The 21630-nt window shown below is 34.2% G+C and overlaps 1 protein-coding gene across 1 annotated transcript in view; it reads left to right on the forward strand.

The window, feature by feature from the left end:
* Window positions 1-4631: 4631 nt before the first annotated feature.
* Tudor-SN (Staphylococcal nuclease domain-containing protein 1) overlaps window positions 4632-21630 on the forward strand; it is a 33501-nt gene continuing 16502 nt past the window's right edge. The window contains exons 1-9 of the mRNA XM_081975084.1: window positions 4632-4793; window positions 5100-5227; window positions 9512-9651; window positions 9706-9869; window positions 9924-10614; window positions 16445-16604; window positions 16672-16849; window positions 16904-17308; window positions 17488-17586. Of these exons, the coding sequence (XP_081831210.1) occupies window positions 4737-4793; window positions 5100-5227; window positions 9512-9651; window positions 9706-9869; window positions 9924-10614; window positions 16445-16604; window positions 16672-16849; window positions 16904-17308; window positions 17488-17586 (2022 nt within the window). The 5' untranslated portion in view covers window positions 4632-4736. The remainder of the gene's footprint in view (window positions 4794-5099; window positions 5228-9511; window positions 9652-9705; window positions 9870-9923; window positions 10615-16444; window positions 16605-16671; window positions 16850-16903; window positions 17309-17487; window positions 17587-21630) is intronic.

Below are 21630 nucleotides of genomic sequence, written 5' to 3' on the forward strand. Positions count from 1 at the left end.
TCAAACAATGTCGGACGAAAACTTAAGCCTAGGTTTCGTTAAAATTCGCTTGCTGGATTATGAAGTAAAACTTAATAACGAACAAATGGATACCAGTGGAAAAGTGCTTCTATCAAGTACAGACTCTACAAAAAGAAATCAAAAACCTGGTGGTAGCAAAGGAAAATGGAAGAAGTTTAAATCAACCCATCAGCAGAAATTTTCAAGAGCCTTTAAAACTCAGTATCAGAGAAGAGGATATGATGGCCATTCAAAATCCATGAAATGTGATCATTGTGGCAGAAGAAACCACGAGAAGAAAAATTGCTATTACTACAAGAAAACGTTACAAGTACCGGATGAATGTCCTCAAAGGGTGGCTCAAAATACCCTATCGGCCGGAACTAGTGGCAGCTTTGTTTTTGGAGCTGCAACTACATTTTCTGAATTCAATAACAGAACTAATTCAAGGGAAGTTACATTTCTATTAGATTCCGGCGCAACGGATCACTTAGTCAATAGTTTAGACTACTTCTCCACTGTTGTAGATTTGCCGGTACCTCTCAAGATTTCAATTGCAAAGAAAAATGAGAGCATTAGTGCTTTGAAACGAGGATCAATTAACGTCATTACCAATCTGGGAGTTTCTGGCACACTGGAAAATGTTTTGTATGTACCTGATATTCCGTACAACTTACTATCTGTTCGACGAATTCAGGAAGCCGGGATGAGTATTCTGTTTAGTGAAAATGGACAAGTAACAGTAAGAAAGGATGGCGCTATTTTACTTACTGGTAAGTCAAAACAAAATCTAATAGTTGTCGATTTCATTATAAATAACATAAGCTGTAACCAAGTTATTAACGACAAAAATGAATTAGATGCAACTTACCAGTTATGGCATGCAAGAATGGGTCATATTGATAAATTAAAATTTCTTGAAATAAAAAGAAATAATTTATTCTTAAATATGGAACCAATTAAACATATTAACCCATCAGATAAACTTTGTGAAGCATGCATTTATGGTAAACAATTTCGATTGCCTTTTTCAAAAACACGAGATAGAAGTCATGTAACAAGACCTTTATTTATTGTTCATACTGATGTATGTGGCCCTATAACACCATCAACCATTGATGAAAAAAATTATTTTGTAACATTTATTGACGAGTTTACGCATTATACTGTTGTTTATTTACTTCAAACCAAAAGTGAAGTCTTTAACACCTTTCAAGATTTTTTGGCAAAGAGTGAAAATCACTTTAATTTAAAATTGGCATATTTATATTGTGACAATGGAAAAGAGTATCTGTCTAACGAGTTTAAATCATTTTGTGGGACAAAAGGCATTCAATACCACTTAACCGTACCATATACGCCTCAACAAAATGCGGTTGCTGAACGCATGAACCGAACCTTAACAGAGAAAGCCCGTGCTATGATACATGGAGCTGAATTAGGTAAGGAGTTATGGGGTGAAGCAGTTTTAACTGCTGCTTATTTACTGAATTTAACACCTACTAAGTCTCTTTCTTCAAATAAAACTCCTTTTGAACTTTGGCACAATAAAAAGCCAAAGCTAGACCATTTAAAAATTTTTGGGTCTACTGTCTATGTTCATGACAAGAACAGAAAGAATAAATTTGACAAGAAGTCATATAAAGGTGTTCTTGTAGGCTATACGCCTAGTGGCTATAAGGTACTAAATGTGGAAACGAACAACTTTGTTATAGTTCGTGACATTATTGTCGATGAAGTAAATTTCAAAACTTCAAGGCCTACCTCACAAAATGATTCTGATCTAAATGATTTAGTTGTCAAAAGACAGAAACAAAATCATATCAATGTCGATGAAAGCAATGATTTAATAGAAGTTGCTAATAAATTTGATGTCTCAAAATCAGATGACATAACTATTAGTACGAACTCTTTTCCGGACACACCCAATTTACGGAGAAGTGCACGACTCAAAGGCAAACCAATTGTCTCTTATAATGAAAATGACAGCATATTAAACAACTGTTATATAAGTGCTCAATCTGTAATTGGCGATGTACCACAATCCTATGCGGAAGTAAAAAAACGCGATGATAGAGATCAGTGGGAGAAAGCGATAAATGATGAATATAAATCGCTAATTGAAAATAATACTTGGACAATAATACCTCGTCCAAATGACAAAAATATTGTCAGTTGTAAGTGGGTGTTTGCAATAAAACGAAATGCTAATTCTGTACGATATAAGGCAAGGCTGGTAGCAAGAGGTTTTAGTCAACAGTATTATTTAGACTACTTTGAAACTTTTGCACCGGTTGCTAGAATTACAACATTTAGAATAATTGTGGCTTTTGCAAATCAGTATAACCTGTTAATACACCAAATGGACGTAAAAACCGCTTTTCTAAATGGCGAACTCCATGAAGAAATTTATATGATGATACCTGAAGGTGTTAAAGCAAAAGAAAACCATGTATGCAAATTAAATAAAGCGCTCTATGGACTAAAGCAAGCAGCCCGTTGTTGGTTCCAACATTTTGACACTCTAATAAAAGAACTTGGTTTTGAAAGTTCATCTGTCGATAGATGTTTATATATTTTAGATAAAGGAAACATCTCTGAAAATATTTATCTATTGCTTTATGTTGACGATATCATAATTGTGACTTATAAAATTGATATTTTAAACAAATTTAAACATTACTTACAAAAGCAATTTTCAATGACTGACTTGGAAGAGATCAAAATGTTTTTAGGGATAAGAGTCAATAGAATAAACAACATAATTACCTTAGATCAAACTAACTATCTTGAAGGTGTTTTAAGTAAGTTTAATATGACTGAATGTAACCCAATAAATACACCTTTACCAACAAAGTTAGATTATGTAGCATTAAATAGAGATGAGTTTTATGATGCACCATGTAAAAATCTTATAGGTTGCTTGATGTATGCAATGCTGTGTACTCGTCCAGATTTATGTATGGCTGTAAATATTTTAAGTCGTTACCAAACGAAAAACAATAAAGAGCTGTGGCAAAATCTTAAACGAATATTAAGGTATATTAAAGGATCAATAAACTTAAAGCTAGTATATAAAAGAAATGATTTTAAAAATATTTTATATGGATATGTTGATGCTGATTGGGCAAATGATCAGTTAGATCGTAAAAGCACCACTGGCTATATCTTTAAACTGTTTGATCAAAATACAATATGCTGGAATACCAAGCGACAAAACTCAGTAGCAACTTCATCTACTGAAGCTGAGTATATGGCCCTTTATGAGGGAATTAAAGAAGCTTGTTGGTTGAAAAGTCTTTTAAACAGCATAAAGTTGGAAATTTTAAATCCAATAATTATCTTTGAAGATAATAATGGATGCATTGCTATCGCAAATAATCCAACAGATCACAAAAGATCAAAACATATTGATGTAAAATATCATTTCTCTAGGGATAAAATAGCCCAAAAGGAAATAATGCTTAAATATATCTCTACAGATAAACAACTAGCTGATCCATTTACAAAGCCACTTCCTGCAGTACAGTTTCAAAAGTTGAGAAATGAATTCAATTTGATATTATGAATTTAAGATAAACTTTGATATAACTGATTGATTTATGCTTGTTCACATTGTGATTATAGTTTTTGTTTTGTTTATTAAAGTTAAAAAAAATTATATTATTAATTAAGTTAAACAGTTGATTTGAATTGTTAAAACTGTATTATTATGATCTAATTGGGTTTTTCTGAGGTTTCCCCAATTCTTAGCAACAAATGTTGGATCATTGTATTTTTCCTCAGATTAAAAATTATAAAGCTGGTTTAACTATAGATAGTTAATTAGACTAGAATTTTTGTTTTGAGTGGGAGTATAGAAATATACAAAACAAAATATTGTTTTTCAACAGTATGTTTATATGTTCAGGTACAGATAAGGATAAATCAATACTACACACCTTTTTTTTTGTTGAACCTGAGTGAGTACTTTTTCTGATATACATACTCACTATGAAATATATTAGATGTATTCAAACCAGCAAGAGGGTGGTTTCATTTTGTGCGTTGTACGCTGTATGTCTTCTTTTAAACCCATATTCCAATAAATTAGACCCATAAATTTACTGGTCAAATTCGTATTGGTTGTTAAAATTGAAAAAATTTACTCTCACACTAAATTTAATTTTTCCAAATTTTGGTCACGGTAAAATTACGCCCATTACTACACAAATAACTAGAAATAGGTAGGAGGGAAAAAATCATAAAAACCTTTGGCACCCGGTTGGGTTTAAACCCAATGTTTTTTTCGAAAAAAACCGGTTCTTTCAAAAGAAATACAAACTAACACTTTAGACGTTCAATCTCAGTGAAAGTATATTACATGCAAATTATTACATTTCTTACTTATTATTTTTGTTGTTATTTGCATTATTTGTAGGTTAGAAAGGAAAAAACCGTGTTTTTTTCCTGGGCTTTGAGGATTAAACCCTTGAAAATTGAGAAAACCCATCTCTACAAATAACAATGCGCACCGCAAAGTAACATAAACTTGTAGCATTCCCGTTCTGTGTAAATATAATTGCTCTATGACATGCAGCATTTTAAAATTTGACATTAGACAGACGCCCGTTTAACGTTTTGACAGTTGACAGCGTTACTTTCACCAAACTTTTTTTGACAAGTTGGAAGTTGGAATTAAATTTGGCAATTGAAATTTATTTGAGTAGAGTGGTTGATGGATTAACTGAATCAGGATGACGACCCCAGCAGTAGCCCCCGTACCCGTTCCCAAAAAAGGGATTGTTAAGCAGGTTAGTAAACCTACATGATCTTGCTTTCAACTGGTCTAAATAGGGGCTCGGGTTTATTTCATTCCACCACAGAAAACCTGCAATTTTGGCAGTGATGGGTGTCGTGTTGGCACCATAAGGTCCTATAAATATACCATTTAAAGCTTTTAAAATCGCCCTAACTCTACCTCTTGCGGTGCATTCAACCGGGCATATAAACCCAAAGGCAAAACCTTTACAATTTTAATGCTAAATCATGTTTTTCAAATTGAAGAGGTTAGAATGGTTGCAGGGTAAACATGTGCTGATATTGACAATGGGTTTCAGATTATTTCTGGCGATTCGGTTATTATTCGTGGCCTTAGCGGGGCTCCACCCCCGGAAAAACAAATTGCCTTCTCAGGAATTACTGCTCCCAAGTTGGCTCGAAGACCTGGAGGACCTGGTGAAAGTTCGTAAGTACTTCAACTTGATGATGTTTAGGGAGTAAAGTGAAAGGATGGAACATATTGCTTAGTCTTGTTGTTGTAATTATGTTTAAAGGGATCTAATCCAGACAATCTTTAGTTCTTCAGTTTTTTTTCTAAAAGTATTGCTAGTTTTGACAATCTAAATTTTTTTACCAGATTGTTAGGTTTGTCTTATTATTACTTTTTATTTTGACACATTTATGGGGGATTACACTGAGGTATTTAAGAGCATTCTAAGTGCTTCCCATGTTAAGTTGTGATTTGACTCTAACATTTTGCACATCATAGTCATATTGCAGCTTAGGTTAGGTTAACTGGCCTTTAAATCTGTCATTATTAACTAAAAAAATGCCTACAATTAGTACACTTTTAACCAACTAGCAACACAGATATTCAATGAAATGAAAACTTGTTGTTTTTACATCTGTATGACTTAAATGAGTTTAGGTTTGCATAGTTTCAAAAATAACTTTAAAATGTGGTTTCAGCATTAAAAAAATTATAGTTCCAAATGTAAACCTTAACATATTTGTTAAGTTTTTGTGGAACTACATATTTAAAAAGTGTAGGTTTTATGGATTATTTTCTTTGGTCAAGACTTGATTTAAATTACACAGTTACAAAAGTACTCCAAACTCAGTTATGCTACAGAAACAAACTGCAAAAGTTCTACAAATTTTTTAATTGAATTAAAAATTTTATTTTGGGTAGTTAATTACCTAGGTTATTCCAGTGTTGCCTGTTTTACATGAAATCACTGACTATATTGGATTTTTGTTGGTCAGTCCTAGTAATTATTGTTATGTTTGTATTGAGATTTTTATTTCTGCTACTTCTTGTCATGTTTTTCCTAAATTTTGCATTTTTTGAGAAAGTTAACATATATTAATGGAACTTCAAAGAATGAAGTTACCTAGATAAAAACCGATTGATCTTATTATGAGAGAAATTGTTGTAATTTGTTTGATTTTTTAAAATTATTAAAAATACTACCCTAATCATTTTTAAGATAAAACCATTGCAAACCGCAAAGTGCACCTGCTACCAAAGTGTGACTATACTTATAACTTAAGTGTCTAAGTCCTTCAGACTACCAGTAATGCTAAAAAATAAAAATAGTGTCAATAGTGCGAATATGAATCACCTAGAGGTGGTTCAAAAGCAATTTTAACCCTGATACTCACTCGAAATTGAGAAAACTTTTTGAAAACCACTTTTATCACATTTTCTCCTAACTTGGAGTACAACAAATGCTTTTAAGTTAACTTGAACAATTATTAGAAGATTTTACTGACTTCTGCTATGTTTTAGTCTCAGTAATACATGCTGACATACTTGTCAGGTTTGAAACTGTAGCCTGGGAACAAGTTTGTATTCAAGTAAATACACACATTTCATATAACCTAATAATTTGCCTCATTGGATTATTTAAGATTCTTTTATAGATAATTGAAGCTTATTTTAAAAAAAAATAATATTTTTCATTGGATTGACACGTTTCGGGTATCTTTCCTAAAAGTTTTTGAAGAAATACGAAAATTTCCAAATGCCTCTAGAGCATTCCAGATTTTTTAATATGCTCTTTGAACTGTCCAAAAACCTTCCAAATACTCCTCAAGTAGTTTAAAATGGTTTTAAAACACTTGGGGAACTCCAAAATGCTTCCCAAGCAGACGAAAGCTTTCCAAAACGGTCTAAAAGTTTCCAAAAGCTTTTAGAACAGTCTATTCCCAAATTCCTCTAAAGCATTCCAGAATTTTCAATATGCTCTTTGAACTGTCCAAAAACCTTCCAAATACTCTTCAAGTAGTTTAAAAAGGTTTAAAACCTTTCTCCAAAAAAGCTTCCTAAGCAAACGAAAGCCTTCCAAAATGGTCTAAAAGATTCCAAATGCTCTTCAACTAGTCTAGAAGCTTTCAAAAAATTCTAGAACCGTCTAAGAATTTCCAAATGTTCTAAAGCATTCCAGAACCTTCAATATGTTCTTTGAACTGTCCAAAAACCTTCCAAATACTCTTCAAGTAGTTTAAAAAGGTTTTAAAACACTTAAGGAACTCCAAAAAAGCTTCCCAAGCAGACAAAAGCCTTCCAAAACGATCTAAAAGTTTCCGAAAGCTTTTAGAACAGTCTAAAAGATTCCAAATGCTCTTCAGCTAGTCTAGAAGCTTTCAAAAAATTTTAAAACCGTCTAAGAATTTCCAAATGCCTCTAAAGCATTCCAGAACCTTCAATATGTTCTTTGAACTGTGCAAAAACATTCCAAATACTCTTCAAGTAGTTTAAAAAGGTTTTAAAACACTTAAGGAACTCCAAAAAAGCTTTCCAAGCAGACAAAAGCCTTCCAAAACGGTCTAAATGTTTCCGAAAGCTTTTAGAACAGTCTAAAAGATTCCAAATGCTCTTCAGCTAGTCTAGAAGCTTTCAAAAAATTTTAAAACCGTCTAAGAATTTCTAAATCCCTCTAAAGCATTCCAGAACCTTCAATATGTTCTTTGAACTGTGCAAAAACATTCCAAATACTCTTCAAGTAGTTTAAAAAGGTTTTAAAACACTTAAGGAACTACAAAAAAGCTTTCCAAGCAGACAAAAGCCTTCCAAAACGGTCTAAATGTTTCCGAAAGCTTTTAGAACAGTCTAAAAGATTCCAAATGCTCTTCAGCTAGTCTAGAAGCTTTCAAAAAATTTTAAAACCGTCTAAGAATTTCTAAATCCCTCTAAAGCATTCCAGAACCTTCAATATGTTCTTTGAACTGTGCAAAAACATTCCAAATACTCTTCAAGTAGTTTAAAACACTTAAGGAACTCCAAAAAAGCTTCCCAAGCAGACAAAAGCCTTCCAAAACGATCTAAAAGTGTCCGGAACCTTTTAGAACAGTCTAAAAGATTCCAAATGCTCTTCAGCTAGTCTAGAAGCTTTCAAAAAATTTTAAAACCGTCTAAGAATTTCTAAATCCCTCTAAAGCATTCCAGAACCTTCAATATGTTCTTTGAACTGTGCAAAAACATTCCAAATACTCTTCAAGTAGTTTAAAAAGGTTTTAAAACACTTAAGGAACTCCAAAAAAGCTTCCCAAGCAGACAAAAGCCTTCCAAAACGATCTAAAAGTGTCCGGAACCTTTTAGAACAGTCTAAAAGATTCCAAATGCTCTTCAGCTAGTCTAGAAGCTTTCAAAAAATTCTAGAACCGTCTAAGAATTTCTAAATCCCTCTAAAGCATTCCAGAACCTTCAATATGTTCTTTGAACTGTGCAAAAACATTCCAAATACTCTTCAAGTAGTTTAAAAAGGTTTTAAAACACTTAAGGAACTACAAAAAAGCTTTCCAAGCAGACAAAAGCCTTCCAAAACGGTCTAAAAGTTTCCGAAAGCTTTTAGAACAGTCTAAAAGATTCCAAATGCTCTTCAGCTAGTCTAGAAGCTTTCATAAAATTCTAGAACCGTCTAAGAATTTCTAAATCCCTCTAAAGCATTCCAGAACCTTCAATATGTTCTTTGAACTGTGCAAAAACATTCCAAATACTCTTCAAGTAGTTTAAAAAGGTTTTAAAACACTTAAGGAACTCCAAAAAAGCTTCCCAAGCAGACAAAAGCCTTCCAAAACGATCTAAAAGTGTCCGGAACCTTTTAGAACAGTCTAAAAGATTCCAAATGCTCTTCAGCTAGTCTAGAAGCTTTCAAAAAATTCTAGAACCGTCTAAGAATTTCCAAATGCCTCTAAAGCATTCCAGAACCTTCAATATGTTCTTTGAACTGTTCAAAAACATTCCAAATACTCTTCAAGTAGTTTAAAAAGGTTTTAAAACACTTAAGGAACTCCAAAAAAGCTTTCCAAGCAGACAAAAGCCTTCCAAAACGGTCTAAAAGTTTCCGAAAGCTTTTAGAACAGTCTAAAAGATTCCAAATGCTCTTCAGCTAGTCTAGAAGCTTTCAAAAAATTCTAGAACCGTCTAAGAATTTCTAAATCCCTCTAAAGTATTCCATCATCTTCAATATGCTCTTTAAACTGCCCAAAAACCTTGCAAACGTTCCTCAAGTAGTTCAAACACAAATTTGAAAGTTTTGAAAACAGTTTAAAATCCTCTGTATGCTTCTAAAGCAGTTTAAAAGCTTCAAAAAATGTCTAGAACTTGAACTCAAAAAAAGTTTAAAAAAAGCATCTCTGAAACAGTTTTGTGCTTTTTAAGCAAAATTCAATCTGGACTCTAAATATGACACTTGCAGTTAGTAGTTTAAAGTAAATTATATTATTGACAAAATAATTTTCATAGTGGCGAAACAAAAGATGAACCATGGGCATGGGAAGCCAGAGAGTTTCTCCGCCAGAAACTCATTGGCAAGGAAGTGCTTTTCACGTCGGAAAAGCCTCCAAACACCAACAGGGAGTATGGCACTATTTATCTTGGCAAAGGTACTCTCCTGCTCTTTACACCATAATAGTTTATTAAATAATTGTTGCTTTAAGATTTCAGCACAGCTGAAAACATAACGGAGTCGTTAGTCTCTGAAGGACTGGTAACTGTTCGCCGTGAAGGTGTTCGTCCCACCCCCGAACTGACTCGTCTGTGGGAGCTCGAAGACGAAGCCAAACGAGCCGGTAAAGGCAAATGGGGCACTGGTCCGTCATCTGTAAGCTTTTGTGCCTCTGAAATGTCAACATGTTTGATTGTGGAGTGATTTTAGGAACACGTAAGGGACATCAAATGGACCATTGACAATTTGCGTGCTTTTGTCGACAAAAACGAGGGCAAACGAATCAAAGCAGTGATTGAGCACGTGCGAGATGGATCCACCGTCAGGGCTTTCTTATTACCTGATTTCTATTACATAACTCTTATGATCGCCGGTATCCGTTGCAATGGATTCAAGCTCGATGATCAAGGCAGGCCTGATCCTTATCAAAAAGTAGAATTTGCGGAAGAAGCCAAGTACTACGTGGAAGTGCTACTGCTCCAACGCGAAGTGGACGTTGTTCTCTACTCCGTGAACAACAGCAACAACCTGATTGGTTCAATTTTGCATCCGAAAGGCAACATCGCACAAAATTTGCTGAAAGAAGGTTTTGCCAGATGCGTGGACTGGTCTTTGGCGCCGCTGTCCTCGGAGGAAATTCAGAAGTTCAGAGCGGCAGAAAGTCAAGCCAAAGCGGAGAAGAAACGCATTTGGCGTGATTATCAAGCTAAAACACCGCAAATCACTGGAAAGGAAAAGGAGTTTACCGCAACCGTTGTTGAAGTCGTGAACGGAGATGCGCTGCAACTGAAACTAGCCAACGGCTCGATTAAGAAAGTGTTTTTGGCTAGTATTAGACCACCTAGAGAAGCTGGTCGTGCTGGACAAGACGATGATGGCAAACCCATTCCAAGACCCAAAGGTAAGTCAGTTAATCCTTTATTTGTTATACAATTATTATGGTATAACGTGATAAATAAATAAAATTACTAAAATTAGAAAAAAACTAAAATTCCAGACGTAGAATACGCGGTTTAAGTTGTTTTTTTTTATTTGGTACTTTATACAGGGCGTCCCTAAAATGTGTGGAAAAAATGATACCAAAATATCCTTAAAGCTTAAATATGACGATCTAACCCAACTTATCTTAGTCCAAAAGTAAATAATGTTGGAGATACATTTGTCAGGGAAATGCCAACTGTCAAAACCCTCTTCATAAAGGTATAAAACACACTTATAAGTAGCTTGTATATATAAGACAGCTTAATTCATTAAATTACAATTTACACCTTTATGAGTGTGTTTTTGGGTGGTTTTATGTCAAATTTGTCTATTTGGCATGTAGTTTAGTTTGCCAGGGTAGTCTCAACTGTCAAAACCCGATCCATAGAGGTATAAAATTGTAAAACACACTGAAAAGGTAGCGGAATTTGTTTAAAGGCATTTAATTGCATTTTACACCTTTAAGAGTGGGTTTTTGGGTTATTTTATGTCAAAATTGTCTATTTGGCGTGTAGTTTAGTTTGCCAGGGATGTCAACTGTCAAAACCTGCTCTATAGAAGTATAAAACTGTAAAACACACTAAAACAGCAGCTGAATTTGTTTCAAGGCATTTAACTGCATTTTACACCTTCAAGAGTGAGTTTTTTGGTTGTTTCATGTCAAAATTGTCTATTTGGCGTGTAGTTTAGTTTGCCAAGGATGTCAACTGTCAAAACCCGCTTTATAGAAGTATGTAACTGTAAAACACTCTAAAACAGTTGCTGAATTTGTTTAAACGCATTTAATTGCATTTTACACCGTTATGCTTGTGTTTTTGGGTGGTTTTATGCCAAAGTTGTCTATGTGGCGTGTAGTTTAGTTTGCCAAGGAAGTGTCAACTGTCAAAAACCGCTCTATAGAAATATAAAACTGTAAAACAGTTGCTGAATTTGTTTAAACGCATTTAATTTCATTTTACACCTTCAAGAGTGGGTTTTTGGGTTGTTTCCGGTCAAAATTATCTATTTGGCATGTAGTTTAGTTTGCCAGGGTAGTCTCAACTGTCAAAACCCGCTCTATAAAAGTATAAAACTGTAAAACTCACTAAAACAGCAGCTGAATTTGTTTAAAGGCATTTAACTGCATTTTACACCTTTATGCTTGTGTTTTTGGGTGGTTTTATGCCAAAGTTGTCTATGTGACGTGTAGTTTAGTTTGCCAAGGAAGTGCCAACTGTCAAAAACCGCTCTATAGAAATATAAAACTGTAAAACACACTAAAACAGTTGCTGAATTTGTTTAAACGCATTTAATTGCATTTTACACCTTCATGAGAGGGTTTTTGGGTTGTTTCAGGTCAAAATTGTCTATTTGACGTGTAGTTTAGTTTGCCAGGGATGTGTCAACTGTCAAAACCCGCTTTATAGAAGTATATAACTGTAAAACACTCTAAAACAGCAACTGAATTTGTTTAAAGGCATTTAATTGCATTTTACACCTTCAAGAGTGAGTTTTTGGGTTGTTTCATGTCAAAATTGTCTATGTGGCGTGTAGTTTAGTTTGCCAGGGTAGTATCAACTGTCAAAACCCGCTTTATAGAAGTATATAACTGTAAAACACTCTAAAACAGCAGCTGAATTTGTTTAAAGGCATTTAACTGCATTTTACACCTTTATGCTTGTGTTTTTGGGTGGTTTTATGCCAAAGTTGTCTATGTGGCGTGTAGTTTAGTTTGCCAAGGAAGTGTCAACTGTCAAAAACCGCTCTATAGAAAAATAAAACTGTAAAACACACTAAAACAGTTGCTGAATTTGTTTAAACGCATTTAATTGCATTTTACACCTTCAAGAGTGGGTTTTTGGGTTGTTTCAGGTCAAAATTGTCTATTTGGCGTGTAGTTTAGTTTGTCCGGGATGTGTCAACTGTCAAAAACCGCTGGATAGAAGTATAAAACTGTAAAACACACTAAAACAGTTGCTGAATTTGTTTAAACGCATTTAATTGCATTTTACACCTTCAAGAGTGGGTTTTTGGGTTGTTTCATGTCAAAATTGTATATTTGGCACGTAGTTTAGTTTGCCAAGGATGTCAACTGTCAAAACCCGCTCTATAAAAGTATATAACTGTAAAACACTCTAAAACAGCAGCTGAATTTGTTTAAACGCATTTAATTGCATTTTACACCTTCAAGAGTGAGTTTTTGGGTTGTTTCATGTCAAAATTGTCTATTTGGCATGTAGTTTAGTTTGCCAGGGTAGTCTCAACTGTCAAAACCCGCTTTATAGAAGTATATAACTGTAAAACACTCTAAAACATCAACTGAATTTGTTTAAAGGCATTTAACTGCATTTTACACCTTCAAGAGTGGGTTTTTGGGTTGTTTCATGTCAAAATTGTCTATGTGGCGTGTAGTTTAGTTTGCCAGGGTAGTATCAACTGTCAAAACCCGCTTTATAGAAGTATATAACTGTAAAACACTCTAAAACAGCAGCTGAATTTGTTTAAAGGCATTTAACTGCATTTTACACCTTTATGCTTGTGTTTTTGGGTGGTTTTATGCCAAAGTTGTCTATGTGGCGTGTAGTTTAGTTTGCCAAGGAAGTGTCAACTGTCAAAAACCGCTCTATAGAAAAATAAAACTGTAAAACACACTAAAACAGTTGCTGAATTTGTTTAAACGCATTTAATTGCATTTTACACCTTCAAGAGTGGGTTTTTGGGTTGTTTCATGTCAAAATTGTCTATTTGGCGCGTAGTTTAGTTTGCCAAGGATGTGTCAACTGTCAAAAACCGCTCTATAGAAATATAAAACTGTAAAACAGTTGCTGAATTTGTTTAAACGCATTTAATTTCATTTTACACCTTCAAGAGTGGGTTTTTGGGTTGTTTCCGGTCAAAATTATCTATTTGGCATGTAGTTTAGTTTGCCAGGGTAGTCTCAACTGTCAAAACCCGCTCTATAAAAGTATAAAACTGTAAAACTCACTAAAACAGCAGCTGAATTTGTTTAAAGGCATTTAACTGCATTTTACACCTTTATGCTTGTGTTTTTGGGTGGTTTTATGCCAAAGTTGTCTATGTGACGTGTAGTTTAGTTTGCCAAGGAAGTGCCAACTGTCAAAAACCGCTCTATAGAAATATAAAACTGTAAAACACACTAAAACAGTTGCTGAATTTGTTTAAACGCATTTAATTGCATTTTACACCTTCATGAGAGGGTTTTTGGGTTGTTTCAGGTCAAAATTGTCTATTTGACGTGTAGTTTAGTTTGCCAGGGATGTGTCAACTGTCAAAACCCGCTTTATAGAAGTATATAACTGTAAAACACTCTAAAACAGCAACTGAATTTGTTTAAAGGCATTTAATTGCATTTTACACCTTCAAGAGTGGGTTTTTGGGTTGTTTCATGTCAAAATTGTATATTTGGCACGTAGTTTAGTTTGCCAAGGATGTCAACTGTCAAAACCCACTCTATAAAAGTATAAAACTGTAAAACACATTAAAACAGCAGCTGAATTTGTTTAAAGTCATTTAATTGCCTTTTACACCTTTAAGAGTGGGTTTTTGGGTTGTTTTATGTCAAAATTGTCTATTTGGCGTGTAGTTTAGTTTGCCAGGGATGTGTCAACTGTCAAAACCCGCTTTATAGAAATATAAAACTGTAAAACACACTAAAACAGTTGCTGAATTTGTTTAAAGGCATTTAACTGCATTTTACACCTTCAAGAGTGAGTTTTTGGGTTGTTTTATGTCAAAATTGTCTATTTGGCGTGTAGTTTAGTTTGCCAGGGATGTGTCAACTGTCAAAACCGGCTTTATAGAAGTATATAACTGTAAAACACTCTAAAACAGCAGCTGAATTTGTTTAAAGGCATTTAATTGCATTTTACACCTTTATGCTTGTGTTTTTGGATGGTTTTATGCCAAAGTTGTCTATGTGGCGTGTAGTTTAGTTTGCCAAGGAAGTGTCAACTGTCAAAAAACACTCTATAGAAATATAAAACTGTAAAACAGTTGCTGAATTTGTTTAAACGCATTTAATTGCATTTTACACCTTCAAGAGTGGGTTTTTGGGTTGTTTTAGGTCAAAATTGTCTATTTGGCGTGTTGTTTAGTTTGTTGTTGAATCCGTCTAAGACATTTAATTGCCAATTTTACCGCTCTATGAGTAGGTTATTGGGTGACTATGCCAAACCTGTTTATTGGGCATGTAGTTTAGTTTGCCAGGGAAGTGTAAACTGCCTAAAAAGGCGCTGCCTAAATGTATCAAACTGTAAAAGACAGCTGAATTTATTCAAATGTATTTTACACTTCCATGAGTAGATTTTTGTTTGGATTTATGACAAAATTGTCTATTGGGCACGAGATTGGGCATGTAGTTTACTCATGGAAGTGTCAACTCTCAAAATCCGCTTCATAAAGGTATAAAACTGTAATACTTACTTAAAAGGCAACTGAATTTGTTTAAAGGCATTTAATTGCATTTTACTAGTATAAATAATATTCAATATGTGTTTTTATCAACAAAAATTTAATTTATTTAAAAAAATATACATTTTACACAAATAGAGGTCCCTTTGAACATTTGTTAAATACATTTTTTGTGTATTAAATTTTTATTGATAAAATAAAACTAGAGAAAAATGTTACTAATTTAGTTTTTCGTGGTTGAACTATTAAAATCCAAATGTCTTGTAAACCGGAGCTCAAATGCATTAGAGAATAAGTTTTTTTTAATTTAGAGTTAAATACAGAGTGTCTCAAAAAATTTTAGATATGATTGAGGTTAAGTCAGATGTTAATTATTCACCTTACAAAATCTCCCCTGTCCGAATTTGGAAGCAATACGCTAATTTATGAAAAAATATAACTAAATTTATATACAGTGTGGAACAGCCAAATGGAATAAATTCGATAACGAATAAATGAGAGCGTGTTGGGAAAAACGCTTGGACACGTCGATTTGTATTTTTAGATGCGCATTTACTAAAAAAAATAAAAATTATATAGGGTGTGTCATGTGACAGTGGCCGATACCAACTTTCTTATTTTAAATACAACCCCTTGTATATTATTAGTTTTTTGGATTCTTCAGAAAATTCATTTCAGACATAATTCATGTACAATGTCCCATACCTATCTTCAACTGTTTCGGAAATATTAAGTGTTTTCAGATGTATTACAACAATTAACATTAAAAAAAGAAAATTATTTTATTTCACAAATTCGCTACATTACACTCAATACTTATTTTCACGAACATTTTGAACATCTCTTACATTGAAATTAATGTTTTTTTGTTTTTTTTTACATTATTTGTGAAATAAAATAATTTTCTTTTTTTAATATTAATTTTAGTAATACATCTGAAAACACTTAATATTTCCGAAACAGTTGAAGATAGGTATGGGACATTGTACATGAATTATGTCTAGAATTTTCTGAAGAATCCAAAAAACTAATAATATACAGGGGGTTGTATTTAAAATAAGAAAGTTGGTATCGGCCACTGTCACATGACACACCCTATATAATTTTTATTTTTTTTAGTAAATGCGCATCTAAAAATACAAATCGACGTGTCCAAGCGTTTTTCCCAACACGCTCTCATTTATTCGTTATCGAATTTATTCCATTTGGCTGTTCCACACTGTATGTAAGTTGGGTTAGATCGTCATACTTAAAAACATGGTAGTATTTTTTCCGCACATTTTAGGGAAACCCTTTACAATGCAAAGATAGTAATACTAGAAAATACCAACCAATTACAGGTTTCCGACCATTATACGACATTCCATGGATGTTTGAGGCCCGTGAGTACCTCAGAAAGAAATTGATCGGAAAAAAAGTGAACGTTGTAGTCGATTACATCCAAGACGCCAGAGAGAGTTTGCCGGAAAAAACTTGCGCAACCGTAACAATCAACGGAAAGTTAGTTTGCGTTAAATATTTTCGTTTTTTTTTTATAAAACTAACTTATTTGTATCAAATAATTTAGAAACGTTGCTGAAGCTTTGGTATCCAAAGGATTGGCTACGGTTGTTAGATACAGACAAGACGACGATCAGAGAAGCTGTCGCTACGATGAACTTCTCAAAGCCGAAACGAAAGCGGAAAAATCCCAACTGGGAGTTCATTCCAAGAAAGATGCTGCTCCTTTAAGAGTTACGGAAATTGTAAGCTGCAATCATATCTCCGGTTTGAACGAGTTGTGTTAAAGGTGATTTTAGGACGCTGCTCGAGCAAAATTGGAACTGGCATCATTCCAAAGACAACAACGGATCGACGCCGTGGTTGAATTCGTTGCCAGCGGATCCAGGTTCAGGATTTACATTCCAAAAACAAACAGTTTGGCCACGTTTTTGTTGGGCGGCATCAGCTGTCCTAGGGCGGCCAGACCGGCAACCGGAAACTTGCCCGCGTCCGAGGGTGAGGAATACGGCGACGAAGCTTTGTTGTTTGTTAAGGAAAAGTGCCTTCAAAGAGAGGTGTCTATTCAAGTGGACACCCACGACAAAGCCGGTAACTTTATCGGTTGGCTCTGGATCGACAACTTGAATTTGTCTGTCGAACTTGTCCGTGCCGGTTTCGCTTCGGTACATTTTACTGGCGAAAAGTCTTCCTATGCGTCTCAGGTGATTTTTTGTTGCTGTTTTCTACTAAAATCACGTATAATGGGTTTCAGACGAGTTAACGATATTATCAAGACTTAATTTACTGATTTGAGTAGTGACTTAACTTGTTTTGAAATCTGTTAGCCGCATTGATATTAGGAACTACTTGTTTATATTGAGGACGGTTTTTATTTTTATAGCTGAAAGCAGCTGAAGACAGCGCCAAGCAGCAAAAGCTGAAAAGGTGGAAGAACTACGTTGAGGAAGAACCTAAGGAGAAGCATGTTGAAGAAGATAGGGTGAGTTTTTTTTTTTAAATTTGACCGTTTGTCGGACGATGTACAGAAACGACTTAGTCTTTGTCCCAGGAGAAGTGAGAGTGAGAACATTAACTGTGATATTGAAATTCACTTATGTCTTTGATTAGTTCTTAACAATGTTGTGCAAATGACCACTTTTTTAAATTTTGTCTAGGGCAGTGGTCAAAACTGACAGATTAAGGAAAAGTTCCTGGTATTGTCGCGTGTCAAAATGTGGTTTTTCTCATAGGTTATATCCCGAGACGTTCAAGTTTTATCGGGTAAACTGTGCATAGGTGATTTTTTGCAAAATTTTGCTTGGAAAATGATTGAGACTAAATAATTCGACGATAAAATCCTGGGACCGCAGGTCGAAAGAATTATTTAGTCGAAACCATTTGCCTAAAAGAAAAATTTTGCAAAAAACCTACCAATGCACATTTTACGTGATAAAACGTGAACGCCGAGGGGTATATGTCAAGATTATTTCCTGAAAACTCACATTTTAGTTTATTAACAAGAATATTTCCCTCATGTGTTAAATGTCCCATATGAGCAGTGCATTTTCACCAGAATGACAGCGATAATTGCATTTTAAAGTGATAATTGCATTTCGATAATTGCACTGTACGTATCTATAACGACTGCATTGTTGTATAGCTTATTGCTAGTACACTAATTCTTGTCCTTGCGCAGTTTTTTGACTTTTTGTAACCAAAAAATGTCAAACGCGATGTCAACAAAAATTAATGAACGGTTTGGAACTTGCTCAATGAGCTCCATTGAGCAATCTATAGTGGAAGCAAATCCAAAACATTTTCTTTATTCGGAAAATATTCCCCAAAATTACATTCGTGCCTTAAAAATGACCTGATAATTCTGCGTTCAAACTTGTTATCTTTGCAAACTGCATTCGGTCATTTTCATATTTTTTTCTAAAAAAGCCCTCCACCTTCGGTGTCGGGCTCTTTCGCCAAAAAAATATGAAAATAAACTCATGCAGTTAAGAGATAACAAGTTTTCATGCAAAATTATCGGTAATTTTTATGCACTTGTGCAATTACCCCCGAAAACACCTTGGTTAGAACACAAATACTAAACTAAACGTGATGAAATTAATGATAATATTGAACTCACCCCAGCAGACGACAAATTTTCGTTCAGCCATGTATATTTTTGTTTACATTTCAGATTGACAATCAGACGTCATAATATTTTAATTTATGTAATTTTTTAATGGAAACTACGTTATAGTGATTTATTTATTGTTAATATTGAAGAAAATAGCTTAAATTTTATGTGTCTAAATCCCGTTTTGTTTAATATCAAATGTTCTTCAAAAAAACGTATTCGAAAAAGGTAGGAGGTGTTTATTCGGGGGCAATACCACAAGAGCTCAGATTTAGCCGGATAATTTTTGTGCTTGTCTTAGAACACTTTCTTTTTGGTGTAACTGCACGAGACCTGTTGTAACTAAATCACGAGAGCGTAGCTCGAGTGATTTTGGCAAACAGGTCGAGTTTTGTACCATAAAGAAAGTATGAGAAGACAAGCGGAAAAATTATCCTGTTAAAAATCTGAGCTCGAATGGTATTTGATAAGACAATTCCATGAATAATCAATAATATAATTAGACTGCGACTTTCTTGTACTGGCAGAAATAAATTTTTCTGGTTCTTTTGATTTTCTGCAGTAGAACTCTAACGGAAGCGAGCCATAACCAAAACAATACGAACAAAAATCAAAATTGACAGTGCCAGCAAAAAACTCAAGGTGAGACATTGCAACAATAGAAGTGTAGTGAAAATCCGTGGAAACGATGAAATCAACAGCAAAATTTATCCGATTTTTTTATCCGCTAGCAAACTCCCTTCCTTCCTTATTAGCCGATAGCAAACCGTGTTTTGATGACGTATATATGGCATTTTTTGTACATGAGTGGAATTGTCGGGGGTTATTGCACAAGTGCATAAAAATTACCGATAATTTTGCATGAAAACTTGTTATCTCTTAACTGCATGAGTTTATTTTCATATTTTTTTGGCGAAAGAACCCGACACCGAAGGTGGAGGGCTTTTTTAGAAAAAAATATGAAAATGACCGAATGCAGTTTGCAAAGATAACAAGTTTGAACGCAGAATTATCAGGTCATTTTAAGGCACGAATGTAATTTTGGGGAATATTTCCCGAATAAAGAAAATGTTTTGGTTTTGCTGCAACTATAGATTGCTCAATGGAGCTCAATGAACAAGTTCCAAACCGTTCATTAATTTATTGTTGACATCGCGTTTGACATTGTTTGGTTATAAAAAGTCAAAAAACTGCGCAAAGACAACAATTAGTATACTAGCAATAGGCTCTACAACAATGCAGTCGTTATAGATACGTACAGTGCAATTATCGAAATGCAATTATCACTTTAGAATGCAATTATCGCTGTCATTCTGGTGAAAATGCACTGCTCATATGGGACATTTAACACATGAGGGAAATATTCAGTGTAAAATTTTAGCAACTAGGGATTTATTCAGTATATAACGGCTCTCATTGGTCGAACTAGAAAGGTTCATTGAATTTTATTGGCTGCTAGTACAATGAGGGAAATAATCTATGAATGAATTATCAATATCATTTTTATGACAATATCACTCCATATATCACATAAAACATACTAAATTGCATACAATGCGTTGTAAATACAATGTAAGGAAAATAATATAATTTCTTACTTTGAAACTGGATCTTAAAGGTAAAACATAAGTTTATTCACTTCGTTTCCGAGCTGAAAATATTCCATCAATGAGCAGAAATGAGCTGCTGTTTGCACTTACTGTAATACTTAGGCATTTTCGGTTAACGAAAAATATAGTTAGAGAACTTGAGAAATATCGCCGGTACACACTCACCCTGTATTATATCTACGTTCGTTGAAAAAGCGCGATAGCCCGCAACTAATCGCTACGCAATACAAATGCATTTTCAAAACATCTAAAGCCTGGTTTATAAAACAAAATTTAAATTTAGTAGTTTAGTAGTAAATTTAAATTTAGCTGTAACTCTAAAAAAATATGGTGTTCACAAAAGAAATATTTCAAGTCTTAAATCAATGACTGCTAAACGCCAAAGTTGTCATTTGCGCTCATTTGACATCAAAAACTCTCAAAAATATTAAGTGATATTCGGGATTCCCGCATACCCAGTGTTGTGATTTTGGAATACACAAACACAAAAATTGAAATTGGAAAAACCAAATATTACTAGGCTTCAGTTTAACCGTTGAAACCGTAACCTTTAGCTGCCAGGAAAAACCATAACCAAATATTCAAATTCAAAACACAAATCAGCTGATTGTGATCATTGGAGGCGCTTGCGCAGTAGCAAGATGATTTAACTTTAGCCTTAACTTTAATGGCGAATTCGACTGGGAAGCACTATCCGAGTGCACGGCCTACCCCAGTTCAATTCGCATTTTCTCAGTGCCATGTAAAAGTTGCTCTAACTCGGATTAGGTGCAGTTAGCACGCGACACTAAAAAAGTGCGAGCCACACCAGTGCAGTTATTAAAACGAGGTTGATTCGACTGGGATTGACAATTGACTATGGTAACCTATGAATTTTCAAAGGTAACCTAAAAAGTACTAATACTACCAATAAATAATAAATAATAAAAGAAAAACAAAAATTGTAAGTGGGTATCATAGGAAAATGGAAGAAATACAGTTCTTAAATATTGTATCAGATCGGCATCAAATTATCTCAAGCAAGCTAACCACTCTTCATCCGAGGAATCACTCTTGCTGCTAGATGACGTGTTTAATAAGAATTCTTCAAGTAAAGCCGTTGACACCATTTCTATTTATTTGTTTTGTTTGTTTCTCTAGCCAGAACTGAACTAGAACTATACTAGCAGCACAGTTCTAAAATTTTGCACTAAGTGCTAAAACACCGCACCGAATGCAAGCCAGCCGAATTCTCACAGACCGCACTAAATTGGTGCATTTCCGAGACGAACATAAATATTTTCAAAACCAGTGCAGAATTTTG

Source organism: Ips typographus, linkage group LG3, assembly GCF_016097725.1.
Source record: "Ips typographus isolate SLU linkage group LG3, UJ_Ityp_2.0, whole genome shotgun sequence".
Classification (NCBI taxonomy): Eukaryota; Metazoa; Arthropoda; class Insecta; order Coleoptera; family Curculionidae; genus Ips; species Ips typographus.